Below are 15,215 nucleotides of genomic sequence, written 5' to 3'. Positions count from 1 at the left end.
CGATTGAGGGCATTGGGGACATGGTATACTAACTGGAAGATAGGTAGCACCACTTAGCGTAGAGCGCACCACCCCGTGTGCCAACTCCCTCGCGCTTCCCTCCTTTCCACCTTCCTCTATCCCTCACCTGACGTTGTACCTATGCCACGGAGACGGGGACGTCGCCGACAAAGCGGAAAAGCATCAAGGGGCGGGGCTCTAGGGTAACATACTCCCAGTATGACGAATGGTCTCGCGAAGATATCCAAGGTTGGAACGGCTCCAGCGGGGAAAGAGACAAGAGGAATGAAAAGCGCCAAGTACACTGGGAGACTGGGCTCTTACGGACGGGCGAATAATGCGCGCTCGTCGCCCAACATGTGTGCCCAAAGTCGTTCGCAATTGCGATCGAGAGTTGCCTCATTTCCGGGTGCTTTTGAAACAAGACTGTGCCTGGCCCCTGGCTAAGCGCCCAATCTGTCTGTGCCGTTGAAAGTGCCTTTTGGGTGAAAGTTATCCGTATTATGAGCTCGTAGCGGAAATTACTATACTTTTTGGTACATTTGAAATTGGCAAACGACGATGGTCGTCCCGTAGGTGGATGAAGTAAATATCTGTCGTGATCAGGCCAAGAATTCATAAACTAAAAAAATAAAAAGAGACATAAATCGTAACCTCGAGAAACAAATCGAATATGCCAACAAGATCCATGTACCTAGATCAGTACAATGCCGTGAGGCGTAGCTTTGGGTTTTCCGTATACAGTAGAAAAGATGGGTATTTTGAGCTCGAGAAGATTGCGCAACGCCTCCCGATGGCAGCCAAACAGGCAGTCGTGAAGCACCGAAGCAATCCCCGCTGTTTTAACAAGAGGTAAATCGAAGAAATCAAACGCCTTGAAATAAGACCACCGAGCCGTGAGGCTTTTCCATCTTGTCCAGCCGCGAGGCTCTCCGTCTTAGGACCGCCAATGGTCGCTAGTTCGCACGACCAGATAAAAGAGAGCTGCTCTTCGTCATGACTCGTAAATTCAGTCCCGTGGTGCTGTATGTTCCCGCCGGGGTAGAACGTTTTCGAGCCAACCCTTGAGCCTTGTGAGATCCTGTCGCGGTCGTGTGACCGATGTATTCTACTCCACCACAATTTTGAGACACTCTCTGCTGCCTTCCTTCAACATTTGTTTGTATACGCTTTTAGTGGTGTTTTTCGAACCTAGGAAGGACTCCTCCGGGGCGCTTTTGTCTTGTTGTGCGGATATAAATCGTTCAGTGTCGGTGTCGACGAGAACTCTCGTGCCCATGCCGGTGACTATGCGAGTGGCCATGCCGGTGAGAATGGTGTCCTTCTCTATGCCGGGAAGATGAGCCACTCCGTTCCAATTCACGCTCCATCTCTTCAACTCGTGATCTGTACCCTCGTACAATCTCTTTGATATGCCTTATTCGGTCGAAGTCGAGCTCCAACTCGTCGAGTTGCCGGAGAAGCTCGTGATACCGCTGGATCTCGGCGTCGGCACCCTCGATTAGATTGCCAGCTCGATCAAATTGGGCCATGGTAAACATCTGGCTTTGTTCACTGAGGTAGATGATCTGTTGTTCGATCTGGTTCATGACCCGGTCAAAGTATCGTCCTAGAGCTGCTAATGAGGTGCTGTCCAGCAGCAGCAGTCCTTGGCTTGACGCGCGACTTGCTGCCCGTGACGAATTCGAACCGCCTCCTCCAGTTCCTTGACCCAGTGCCGCTTGTCCTTGACGCAACAGCTGTATCTCTTCATAGCTCAACCCCAGTTGCGTGTCCGGCACTGCATTGGCTTGGGTGGTCGACATGGCTCGGTGCAACGCACCGTGCGCGGCTGGACGAAAGCAAGGCTTGCGGTTGAGGTTGTTTCGCGTTGGGGTTGTCTGTGTTCGATGGTGGATGATTGCCGTACGACACTACGGCGGCGGCGACAAGTGTCGGGGTATTGTCCCTGTCGGAGGTGGGGTTCGAGGGAGAGGAGGGGTTTGACGACAGTCGGGGGCGAAGGTGAGAGGTGCAGCTGCGGATGCGAGCGCGACGAATAGCATGAGCTGTGGCTCGGAGCCGACAAGTGATGTAGCCTTTGTTTGGGCGATGGTAACGCGCGCAAAGTCATGATATCGTAGCGCCAACGGAGATCATTGCTGTCAGATCGGGCTGCGAGCTCAGCGCGCGGGCGAATTGAGTTCGGACTGGCCAGGGACTGTTAGGATGGCTGGAGCTTCGTGATGTCGCAACGGGTAGAATGTATCGCTGTAAGGTTCGAAACCATGAGATAAGATCGGATCGAAGGAGTGTCGTCGAAGTATCTGAATGGGCGGGAGAAGGCTGAGCGAAGTTGTGTACAGAAGGAAAGGGGAGGTGAAGGAGAAAGAGAGAGACAGAGGTACAGTGTTCGAAGTTGGGGATTTTTTTGGTGATACACAACCGGTGAGTCCGCACCCTCCACCGCCGCGATGCCTCGCTAGTCGCTGCTACCCGCACAGGTCTCGGTTTTGGGACACCCAGGCTCAGACCCAGCCCAGGTCTCGGCCGCTTTGACTTGTTGGGGGTAAAAGAGCGCAAAGGCGCCGTCGCAAAGGGCACGCGAACGGGATGGTCCCTGGCGACAGAACACAGCTTCTTGTGCAGAGAGATTTGATGTATCCAGAGCGTGGGAAGCGGTTTCTTTTTCCCCTGCACAATGGGGGAAAGCTCGGTATCAGCTGATGGTCGATCTCTGGGGCGCCGCAGCAGCTAGCAGCAGCGACAATGCAGGAAGCGATGCTCTGGAGGTCGCAAAAAGCAATCTTGGCGGGAGGTGGCTGCAAGGCTAATAAGGGTAGGCAATCAATGGCTGATTCTGGCAAAGTAATGACGGGAATTGAGCCGACAAGGAGTTTGTAGCCGAGGATTGTTGGTTGCCAGCCTTATTGTCAGTTTCTCGTTCCGTGCCAAAGTCCCCTTCGCGAATCGTAAGGTAAGGTAAGGTAAGGTGAGTAGCGCACGCGGCAGACAGGAGCGGAGAGTAAGTGGTGTGTGAATGGACAGGAACGGTGTGGCATCCCTCGGTCGATATCGTTAATTCAAGACAAGCGCCGTGTTTCCGCCGTGGTGGTATTGCGAGATTATTGGCCTTCCTATTTGGACGGAGGGCTGCTGGGCTCGTGATGATGGATTCCGGGAGGGTGTGATGGGTGTCGAAATCGCTATCTACTACCTCGGAGAAGCCCAAGACACCCACGGCTCGATGAACGCTATTGCTAGGGATGGTTCGAAAGATGGTAGGCAATTGAGGGGTTGACAGGTGATGGTGATGGCGATGGCGATGCGAGAAGCGGACGAAGGGAGGGGGACCGATGACGGATGGAACCAGACTTAAATGCGAGACTCGAGAGCGAGACACAAACCGCCAAGGAGGATGAGAGAGTGCTCAGTATGTTGGCGGTGGATGGTTTACTATTTGAAGGTCTCATCGATCGAAAAATGAAGTTGCAATGGAAGTCGACGAAGTTGTTGGATGGATGGCCCCCTTACACCAGGAGATGCATGTGCACGGTCGACGAGGTACCTCGGTTCTGTGCCAATTCCAGCGAGGAAAGAAGTACCAGTCTCCCGTGGCTCGGTGTGACGATGATGCGCCGGACATCCAGGTTGTTTCCCAAAGTTTTGACCTTTACAAACGGCAGGTACCTCACGGCGCATTCCTCCTTCCACGTCTGTTCACCAAGTTGCGCGTGTGATTGACGTCCTCCCTCGCACAACCTTCACCGTACTGCTGACTCCATGAGGTATTCTTGTTTTCATGGCACTTCCTTGCTTCTAGATTCCTCCTCATCGCCGCAATTGCTTCGCTCCGGATACCGTTTTCTGCTCTCCCCGAAATTGAGTTGCCCAGCTCACCGTGTTTTCTTCTACTTTGCCCACAACACGACCCCCGGCCGGCGCAACGAAGGTAGGCTCGGTCAACAAGAAACATGGGCCTCTATGGAGCATCCGAACGACTGCAACTCAGCGGTCTGGCGCTTCGAAACCTTGGAACCATCAACCATCGTCTACGCTGTCCAAAGGGATCTCTTCCTTTCCCGTGGGGATACCTGAGCGGTCAGTGCCTACCCTGGAGTCCGTCACGCTGGGTTCGCTGCCGCAGGGATGATAGCTTTGAGCGATCCCCCCCGCCGGCATCCCGGGGAATGCGGCTTGTTACGAAGTACGGTTAGACGACACCGTGATTGACCCTCGCCCCGAGGCCCCCGACCACGAAGGAACGGATACAACTTGGGCATTAGGACCGGCCGGACAGGTGACATTCCATCCCATCCGCATCCTACCTTGTTCTACCAACCTTCAGAGTTCGATAGGAGAGCCCAAGCCTCTTTTCCGTGCTTCCAACTCCTCGGCAGACCAAATATAACTCATGCTACCTCTCGGTTGCTACTAGCACCACTATCGTTCGTGCTGGTGTCGGCATGGTCTTTCTTTTCACCAAAGACACATGTCAAGCTTGACCGGATCAACCACCACATGGGAATACGTCACATCTCCATCGGCGCAGCCTAGACGAGCCGATGCACCAATACGATTGTGCGCCGAAGACGAGGAAGAGGTGCTGCAGCTCCCGCGCTGTGGGATGCTGCAGAGACGTATGCACATGGTCGCGCCACGAGATTCAACGCAGCAACGATATGCACATCACATCACGCCTTGCATGACACTTGCCTCGGGTATGGAGCCCCCTTATCCAACACTGGGCAGATCTATGCCTCAACCTCAATTGTCGTGAAACAGGTCGGCTCAAGTGTCTCCCCGATACGCAAGGGGTTGCTCTCATGTGTCTGATGATAGTTTTCAACGCAGGATAATAGTTCTCAAACGCCGCTTTCCGAGCTATCTCTTTACGTTGTCGGGACTGTAGAACCAAGCCGAAGGCGGGATCTCCTTCTTGTTGGCCATCGGCGTAACGCAGGTCAACGGTCAACTGTCTGACGGGATAATCGGCGCGGTCTAAACTAAACACCTACGGAATGTGTAACAACCTAGTCCCCGAACTTCAATACCCACAACGTTCCGACCTAACGGGCCGGAAAAGACAGCACCTTTCTCCGGATGCCGGGCCACAGCGGGTACCCCACACCGAAAGATCCACATTTCATCACACCTCGCTTTCACCAATCGGGCCCGCGGAGCTCCTCCCTCCGTGGAATACACCTACGGATACCCAACGACTTTCCCCCGTCGGTATCGCATATTCGGACGAACGGGCAGAAGATCGAGGACTCCTCGCCTTCAGGACAGATTCGAATCTCAGAAGATGTCACAGATCAAAGAGCCAGCAGCCTCATATACATACACGTTGAGGTTGCTCATATGTTAAGAGAGTATCGCCTTGCTGTATGCGCGAGGAGCAGTTGTGGAATGTAATTCTTCATTTCACAATTATCGGTATCTGGAATATCGGGACGGCATACGACCCGATTAGCCGGTATGCTTTCTCCAATCCAAAGGTGACTCTGGTCGGGGAGGTACTGTGTTTTCCGCTCATTTCGGCCCATCTCATACCGCACAAGCTTCTTAGTCCGTATCGTCATGAGGGGTCGGCACGACTACCCTCGTTCAGATTCATAGGCCACGAGGTAATATAAGAAGCTTATATCTCTCTGTTCATGATGTGTACACCTTTCTTGCTGGGCAATTTTCACCGGGCGTCTTTGTTAGGCAATTGGCTGCTGAGAACACCGTAATGATGATGATACGCTCACTCTCAACGGCACTGGCTTGTATCTCTGCCGTCACCGCAACCATCTTGGAGAATGGCCGCCCAAGAGTAACGAGCTTCATAGATACGAAGGTGGACCCGACTCCTGCCGAGTTCAAGACATACGATGCCGATGCCGAAGAGATATCGTACAAAGGTCGATGGGATTCAAAGCAGATATCGTGGTGGGCGTAAGTATACCCTAGGACTGTGGCAATTATTCATGAACTCAGGCTGCGTAGAGCCCCGGGCATCAAATTCGGCTTCACCGGTCAGACACTCGCGGTCACATTCGGTAATCAGACTATCAACAATACTCTCGTCGCCTACAGAATCGCCGGTCTAGACTGGATGCACACTAACGTCACGGCGGGCGGCATTCATCAGTTCGTGAGCTCCGACACTCCAGGCATCGAGCTAGCTGGTCCTGTCAGCCCAGTTACATTCGAGATGAGAGTGACAAACTGGGCTTATGGAGTCCAAATTGACAAGGTTCATGTGGCTTCTGGAGAGCAGCTCGTCAAGATTCCCGACTATCCTCGTCGAGTAGAATTTATTGGTGATAGCCTGTCAGCAGGCATGTATAATACTTACGAGGCCCTCGCGGGATTTGCTTACGGTGTCGGCGCGGGTCTGGGAGATACCGAGTATTCCATTACAGCCTATCCGGGCATATGCGTCGCCGACCAAGACTGTTGGGGCAACCCTCGAGGACAATCTCACCAATGGTTCTATACATCAGACACAGGCGGACGGGCAAACGAAATATGGGGAGGTATGTGTACTCAGTTCGAAATAGGGAACCGGGCAAACATGGCCTTGTCAAATCGACCTCAGATCTCCGCCGGGCGAATCTTGGAAGGCATGATACTGACGGCAACCTGTGCAGATGAACCAGAGCCTTGGGACTTCTCCAGAAACCCTCCTGCCGACCTCGCTGTCATCAACCTCGGCACAAATGATGCGAATGCTGCAAACAATGTCACCAAAGCCACTTACGTTGAACACTACAGGAGACTCATCCAGGGTATTCACGGAAAGTGGCCCGAAGCTCAGGTCATAGTCATGGTACGCTCAACTATTCAGCCAGTATCTACAGCCCACTAAGTGCAGCGGTAGCAAATGTGGCAGGGCTTTTTCCAGGATGGCAACACTTATGGCCAGAACACCGACCTTCGAGACGAAGTGTATAGCGTTTACGAGTACTTCAACACAGAAGAATACCTAAGTAACCCGACAACTTGGGATGCTGTCACAAATACCACCGAGCAGACGGGCAAACCAGCAACACCCTTCGTGCACTTCTTCAACACCACAGGTATCCTCCAGCACAACGACATCGCGCCACAGTGGCATCCGACGGATGTCGGCCAGATCAAGGTCGCGAGCCACCTGATACAGTACATCACTCTGAAGCTCGGCTGGCCCCTGTATGCTACCGGACCCGAGTGAGTTTTCCATGCTTCGATCTTTCCTTTGCGGGTTACGCCTTCTCACGATATGCTTGCATTGCCCTCGGATCATGACGAGGAGGCAAATTGACATCCTATATGCTAACCCCCCAATGACAGGGTGTACCATGAGACCCTGTACTGGAACGATCAGTCTAGCTATTAAGACGCCCCTTGAGACTGAAGGCTATACAAACGAGGACTCTGGAGATACAAAGTCATGGCACAGGCAGCCTCGGGCCAGACGGCACATATGTCAAGAAACGCCATCTGTTGTTATAGTCTATAGTACACCTTGATATACCAGCAACTTTCCGAGTTGAAACGCCGCCACCGCAGCCAGGCGAGTCGAAACACGATGACCCGCCCGTCAAAAGTGATGACAGTAGTTGACATCAAAAGAAGACTGAAAGCCAAGCTTTGAGCCTCAACAGATCTTTCATGCCAACAGGGGCCCTTGACCCGGCGACATCTTACTGTATCGTCACAGAGGATGCTATTCTTGCGTCCGGGCGAGCCAGCCTCCGACCTCTGTCCCCCGCATCGGGAGAGCCCACTCGGGGGGTTGACAGGTGTCTGGCGCGGATACTGTTTGAGATGCCTCATGGGTCAGGGGCCAGCCTCACAAGGCTACCCTGAGGGTCAGGAGCATATCATGCATCTTGGCCACCACAAACCGCATGGGAAGGCGAAAAAGATGCATCGTCTGACGCCTCGACCCTGCTTGGCTCATCCCACTTTCCTTGAAGGATCGAGGCGATGTGCATGAGGCTCGGCTGTCAGATCGTGGGTAGGCTGAACAACTTGAGACCGTGAAGGACTAAGCGATGCCTGGCAATTCGCCTATGAAGATGGGATGCCACGCGTTCAACCCGCTTGACAAGCGGTGGCGGTAAGCTTGTGTCAAGTCTGACTTGGAATACAGACGAAACTTGACGGTCTGATGGCAGGTAGTTGACAGGGCGAACGACGGGTCACAGGAAGGCAACGCATGATATGGCAGCGACTATGAAGCCGTAATCGACTTCTCGTTTGCAACTTGACCATAACCTAGCTGCTCATCGCTTGCACTTTGCGAGAAGCCGGCCGCCCCTGCCAGGGGACACAGGATCCTGTGATGTGGGCAGACTTTGTTTCTCACCGCCTCAACCCCCTTGACGGTTGTCCCGGCTCGCATCATGTATGAGATGCTGGACGCCTGTTGAGGTGAATGGCCCTGTGGTCATCCGGTTTAGGGTTCGGGGGATTTACGCACTCTATCGACGATCTTTCAACCAGGAGATTCTCGAAACACGTTACCAAACTGCAAATCCCCGGTACTCAGGGTCTTATTGCTCTCCCGCTTTCCCAATACCCTGGCTAGTTATCTCTCCCTTTACCTCACGGAAGCTTCGTTTCCGTGAAGCCCCCTACATCATGATTGATGAACGCAAGCGCCTGTGCGGAGCTGTCGTCCCTGGGAGGAGTCTTTTTGGAGCCTCGATGGACACACTCCACTTCCCTAACCACCCCCTGGTTGAGGATATTCACATTTTTGGTACCGCAGTATCCGTACCACGCTGGGAACGGAACGCTGCCAAAAGACGGTCTGGCAAGACCCATGTACCATTCGGAGTCATCCATGAGCGTAACGGGATACCCCAGCTTTGCGCCAAAAGCCCGGGGACTCTCCAAGTTGGGACGAAAAGAAGAGAGAGGGAGAGAGAGAGAGAGTCAGAGACAAGACAAGGGGAACAAGGAAAAAGGCCAAGCCAGACCATGAGACCAGACGGCGGCCATGCGTGCGTCACACTCGAGTCGTGAGACTTCTTCTCAAAAGGGACGAAGCCTGGCGCACCGACGCCCGGCCGTGAATGCGAGAATAGGAAAGTCATGACCGATTGGAGGCCCAACGCACGAAGCGGTACGGTACGGCATCTTCCGCCAACCTGCGGTTCATGTCGTCTCTTCGTTGGCCTTGGTCTGTCCGACTGCTTGTCGTTCGTCCCGGCAAGGGGGGTGGGGGTTGGCGGTGGCGCGCGTGGGAGCCTCCGTCATCTTATTGAACCCATACTCTTTTTGCTTGCTCTAGAGTCTACTTCGTATTACTGGGTGTCGTTATTACCTTTTCCCTATTGAATCTGCCAGTGGTTACTGTCTTTCCCTTTTTCTGCCCTCCTCACCCCCACAGACACACACCCGGCAATGCGTTAGCGTCCGGCGATCCACGAGCTAGAAGGGGAAGACAAGCAGCCCACGCCCCAAAGTTTCGTCGATCGGTTTCGCTCCCTGGTGTGTGTGTGTGTGTGTGTGTGAGATGTGATGTGCCCTCTGGTTAAGTTAGGTATTGCACTCGAGTCAACATTTGAACATTAGAATTGTCCTGTCTCGGGGCTATATTCTCCTTCTGGCTGAGCGAACGCGGAAAAAAGAAAAGCAGGCAGAGACATGGAGAAGGGGGGGAAACAAAAAAAAAAACATGGAAAAAGGTTTACGGGTGGATTGGTGTTGGTTGACAAAGCTGTTAGTAAACCACCGACATGAGAGACACTCGGGCGACGTTGGAAGCTGAAGCGAACACTGGAGGACACCACGGCACATCTCCACGGGTGCTCCCAGCGCGGGTTGATAATGATGGTGATTTCGCAGTGACTTATGGTGGTAAATGAAGCTCACAGAGTTCGCACCGGCGTCCGCGATCCCGCTTGTCAAGATTCAGAGTGAAGGCGACGTTGCCGCAAAACCCAGCCCAGCCCAGCCTTCACACGCCACACACCACACGCCCCTACCTAACTACCCTACCTTACCCTCCCCCTTCTCAGTCTCCCCCAACCCCTCCAAGCCACCTGAAACGGGAGGGTTGTCACAGACGTGGACGAGGGTGTCTTTCTCTCCTTCTGGGGGGCAGGGGGAGTCAGCGATACGTATCTGTAGAGTTCCATCGCATCTGGGCTTCCTATAACCACGGTTTGGATTGGATACCAAGGCCAAGTTTGAGACTCTTTGCCATTGGCTCTTTGGTCTGGTTACATGATAGAGCCTTGTCTGCCTCGTGGTCATTGTAGCCGCAATAGCCGTATCTTAATGTTAGCCTCTACTTTCTGAACCTACGGATATTATTTACCACGTTTTTCGACATCTTGCCCCACGACTTGTTGTCTGGTGTTCTTCGTCTTGTAACGCGTAGGCTAGAATGCGGAGCACGCGGAGTTACAGCAAAAGATTGCAAGAACCATGCGGAATTGCCCAGGGCCACGGCCGCCATGTCCATTCTCAATCTCAAAGTGACAATATTGGGAGATTCGGGATGCGTACGTAACGTCGTTGGCTGTCTGCGACGTTGGTCGACGATCACTAGTCTTCTGGAGTCTCGGATTCGGTATGCACAGTCGGGCCGTGGTGGCTCTGCCGCCTTCTCTATCGTTTTTCCTATTCTACCACTAGGCTACTAGTGACTTTTGTGAGGGAATTTTTGAGAGGGACTGCTAAGAGAGACACCAGGAATCCTTCGGCAGTTGACTAGCCTAACAGGCAAATCGGCAGCGGGCAGCAACCCGCTGCCGCCGTAAATCTGCGAAAGAGATAAGGAGGGGAGGGGGAGGGAAAGGGCCCAGGCCGTCGGCAGCTGTTCGGAATAGGTGGTTGATCATGTTGATCAAGATGATCTTTGGGATCGTCCGGGGAGTTCTCCGTAGGGAGCAGCACAGAAGGGAAGGGGGAGATGGGCACGATGGGCTATTATCGGGATAATAGTTGGGATGTCTTGATGATTTTCTCTCCCCTTTGCAGGGACAGAGATTGGATGCCGTTCGTTCTGACCCTCCCTTTCTCGACTCTGTCAGGCTCTCTCTCGTCCGTAAACCCGGACCATCGTCTTGTGGACGGTTGCTCTGCGAGTGTCACTTCTTTACTAGTGCATTGGCGTCGCAGCGGGAAACGTTAGGTGTCATTCAGGAAAATGCTGCCGTCCGAGCGGCGAGCAGACGATATGGATGTCGCAGAAGGCTTCTAGCAGTGAGGAAATTGAACCCACAAGCCATGTTGTGTCTTTTCTCTTCGCTTGGCGAGGCTCAAACACTGACGTCTCTGGTGTTACGGTTTTTCGCAGACTGAAGCGAGGCAACCTAAAGCGCCAACTACAACAACAGCCCAGTCCTTCCTTCATCTGACTGTTTCAGCAATGTGGTTTGTTGCCGGGAAGATGGTGGGCGACTGGGGGAAATGGAGGGGAGTGTCATCGCAGCATTGAGTTGGATTCTGCGATGGCAGAGTGGCTCGTCCGTCTGAACCGGTCGTCATTCCTTCCTCTGCCGCTGGGCTCAAACTGACAAGCAGCGGCCTGCCAGCGGCGCGGACTCTTTTTTTCAGATTTTGGCTCATCAAGGGAGGGTAGGAAGGTGTGTCTGGGCAGCAAGGCTGTACTTCGGCGTGTCGTGGATTAGAGTGTAAGGTTGCTCATCGATCAGATGAAAGGCTTTGAAACACAACGTGTGGCCATCATCTTTTCTCTGACCTTTGCACACCGCACACCGGGGGAGTGGGAAGGGAAAAGGAATGGACGAGAAGAAGAAGACGTGGAAGAAGGTGGTGTGAGCGCCGCTGAAGACAAAGTTCAACGGGCCAATAAGTTGTCGACTAAGACGAAGACGCTCACGTCTCGGTTGAGCGGTTGAACCATCCCAAAGAAGGGATTCCCCGTCTAGCTGAGTTGCGTGAGCGTCCAGTTTGCACTCTACCCATACACTCACTCTACGAATACCGTGGTACAGTCAATACTACGAGAGTACTCCATAATGCTCGTGGGATGGGCGTGGCACAGAACAGAGTTTCCTGCCGTCCGTCGCCGGTACCATTCGGAGGGGACGCGCTAACGTGGTAGTCGACGGACTCTCCGTCGTGACGGGTTCAGAAACTTGGACGATGAGCCAACCAAATTTCCCACCGCCGCGATACTGGGAACGGTGATGGACTGGTTCAAGCGTGGTAGGCTGGTTTAGCGGCGTAGCGTGCGATTTCCCAGGCAAGACTGCCCGCTGCGTAGCATCGAACGCACGTTTACAGAAAGATAGGCCCGGGGGAGTGTGATGTGGGAAGGGTTGAAGGGTTGAGGGCTGGACTGGGGAGGGGGGGTTTGCACGATTGGAAGGGAAGGGGGAGGGGGAAAGGGAACGCACGAGACTCCAAGTCTCCAAGGAAGAAGAGAAGAGAGATCCCCGCCAAGAAAGGATATGAATCGTCTGAGGTCTGCAAGCAAGGAATGCCGGTCCCTGGTCGTTGAGTCTTCGAGTATCGACCCAGGCTCTCCCAGCCCCAGCCCGGTCAAGGACATCGAGCACGCCGGATCCTGAGTCGTCGGCTCTGCAGGAACAGGCTCAGCTGGAGCCCGTGATCGGCACGCATCCCCTGCTCGAATGTCCTGCAAGGGTTCTGCTTGTTTGACTTCGACTTTTTGATGACAATGAGACGGAGCTGGGACCGGCCAGATGGGGTGGGCACAGTGAGTGACCGACCCCCCCCCCCTCCCCAATCCCATCCGAAGTTCTAGCTAGTCAACTGCCCAGTAATAGTTGTAATCCTCGCTTTCTCGGGCGGTCAGTCAGAGAGAACCTGCGCTCTTTACAGGTAATGGCATCGCCGGTTGAGACGGTGGCAGCGAGAAAGCCTGGAGAGCATGCCAAATGCAACATGAGATGCAATAACTGGCGAACGCCTCTCGATAATATTGATTACTACGTTATCCCACCTCACACGCGACACGATCAAGTCCATCATTGACGATACGCTGGACGGGGCGATGACCTGTACCGAATCGCCGGTCCCAGAGCGAGATTTGCCAATAACCCGACATTCATGCCCAAAGGGATCTGTCTCCTCACAGTGAGAGCCGGTCCTCATGACGCCATGGGGTAGATCAGGCCATCAAGAGCTCTTGGCACCATCCGTCCTAAACTTTTCTAGTCTCTAGTGTCTCTTGTTCGTTTAGGCTCATCCTCCCAGCCAAAAGCCTCAGTCCTCGTTCGGCGCCGAACAGCCAAGAAGAGGAGGAGCCAATGGCCAGCAAGCTACGACAAGCAAGAGAGAGTGAGAGTAAGAAAGAGAGCCAAAGAGCACGGATTCACTAGGGCCATCGCAAGCTTCCCGACGAACGTCGGCAAGGACAGGCCACCGCTGCCACTCTTCCCGGCGCGCCGGGCAGGGTAGGGGGCTCGGAAAGGTGGAGGGAGGGGCCCCAAACTATCGTTAGCCAAGATCGCTCCGCCAGAGAGGTGAAAGGTGTGTACCTTCTTCCCCCCCCCCCCTCGACCCTGGTTTTGACTTTCTGGCGCGCAGCGCTAGAAGGATTTTGGTCTGCGTCTAGCGTGAGGACAGAGTCATTAGTAACTAGCCGTGCTATCTATCTTACCGGGCTCCAGCGGCACTCTTGTATTGCCTTATTAGAGACTAACCTTCAACTCCAAGATTGCAGTGAAAGCACAGGGAGGGGCAGAAAGGCAAGCACTGCCCTGTGGCTGACGACGGTGGGAGGTGAACGTTGAAAGCAGCCCTTCACACTCTTCGGAATATCCGTAGCGGCGTATGTAGACCACACTACGGAGTACTGGGCTCTTGATGGAGAAAACGGTTGCCGGCTCACTCTACCCACAGTCTACAGAGAGTCATTGTCGTCGGCCCCTCCTCCCTGCGTCGGGCGAGTTCCTTTTGGCTCTGCATAGAGCCGGGCTCCCACGCTGTTTTCCTGTGGATTTTGTGCCTGGCGCTGCAGGCATTGTCCCTCTTTGCGCTGCGAGATGGAATGGTGATCACCGTTTGCGGGTCGAATCCATTCTCTTCGGTAACTGGGAAGGGTCTTGTTGAGGGAGACGGGTGTAGAAAGGGGGCATGAACAATAACAATAATAACAACAGCATCGTCATCAAAGTAGACCATTCCGATGCGATGCCCCAAAACACCAGAGTAAAGTAAACACCTACACTTGGAGAAGGGACTACTCCGTACATCCGTGCCAGCGGCGCTTGAAAGCCTCATCTCGGAGCGCCAGTCGATCCACACCGCGTCCGCCCGACTCCCGAGATTGGACTTCCCATAACAAGCCGGCTTCCTCGGGGGGTTTTGACAAGCTTGTCAAGCCATGTCTTAGACTCGTAAGTCAACAACCCCGCTCGGGGGAGAGTCCCCATTTTCTCCAACAGGATGCCAGCGAAGGAAAAGCTTGGTATTACATACGCACGTAGTATGAGTACGATGAATTAAGGGTCCGGAGATCCATCCATCAAAACAACGAGTGCCCATGATGGGCAGAAGATTGACTCGATGGGTAAAACGCGGGATAATATAACATAATTGCAATTAAGGGCGCCTTGATCCTTTGCAAATCATATCAATAGAGTTCTACGAACCCTGTCAGATCAAAGGGGCCGCTCTGAATGAAAGGAAAAACGAGGGTGAAAACATTAATATTCATTATATTACGGGCACCATGAAGAAACAAAAAGAAAGGGGGGGGGGGGGGGGGGGGGGGGGGGGCGAGAAACGACAGATCGATATTGACAAACAAACACACCTTGCCAGAAAGCTTCTTGTCAATATTGCAGCATGACACCTGAGAGACTTTGACGTTGCAGGCCGAGTCAGGACGACACGAGAAGCTTAATGTGCCGCCGATATGCCTCTCCGTCTTCTGCCCTGTCCGGCAAAAAAGAGACAAATGGCGGCAGAAAAGTAGTTCGCGCCACCAGGCCAATAAAGCTGAGTCCCCAGCCGTTGATGCTACGCCATTGTCTCCCCCTTTTGGCGCCGTTGCACCGTTGGAGCCGCGATGGGAAACTCGCCCACGTCGTAACAGGTCGTAAATGGACATTTTCCGACCTTGTCCCCGAGAAATTGTCCCCAAATTGCGTACTTTGATCTTCCCATCCCCGTGTCCCCGTGTCCCTCGATGCTACCGTCGCAATCCAAGAGAGCAAAGCCTCTCCCCTTTCCCCCCTTTCTGTCCAGTCACAGTGGCCAACTTTCTTAACCCCCCGGTTTAGAGTTGTAGGTTTTGTTTCTTCCCC

The 15,215-nt window shown here is 53.7% G+C and overlaps 2 protein-coding genes across 2 annotated transcripts; one reads left to right on the top strand and one right to left on the bottom strand.

Moving 5' to 3' along the window:
• Positions 1-1,244: 1,244 nt before the first annotated feature.
• On the bottom strand, positions 1,245-1,805 carry BDP55DRAFT_625337 (uncharacterized protein; the record flags this gene model as incomplete). Its single annotated transcript, XM_060571460.1, has 1 exon — positions 1,245-1,805. One exon carries the CDS (start codon positions 1,803-1,805, stop codon positions 1,245-1,247), a length of 561 nt encoding a protein of 186 aa, XP_060436841.1.
• A 3,720-nt stretch (positions 1,806-5,525) lies between these two features.
• Positions 5,526-7,288, top strand: BDP55DRAFT_9088 (GDSL-like Lipase/Acylhydrolase). The gene is made up of 3 exons (XM_060581311.1): positions 5,526-5,922; positions 5,974-6,799; positions 6,851-7,288. Exons 1-3 carry the CDS (start codon positions 5,717-5,719, stop codon positions 7,181-7,183), a joined length of 1,365 nt encoding a protein of 454 aa, XP_060436840.1. The 5' UTR covers positions 5,526-5,716; the 3' UTR covers positions 7,184-7,288.
• The last annotated feature ends 7,927 nt before the right edge of the window (positions 7,289-15,215 follow it).

The sequence above is a fragment of the Colletotrichum godetiae genome (genome assembly GCF_030913485.1).
Source record: "Colletotrichum godetiae strain CBS 193.32 chromosome Unknown BDP55scaffold_1, whole genome shotgun sequence".
Taxonomy (NCBI): Eukaryota; Fungi; Ascomycota; class Sordariomycetes; order Glomerellales; family Glomerellaceae; genus Colletotrichum; species Colletotrichum godetiae.
This window is presented reverse-complemented; position numbering and strand designations above follow the sequence as displayed.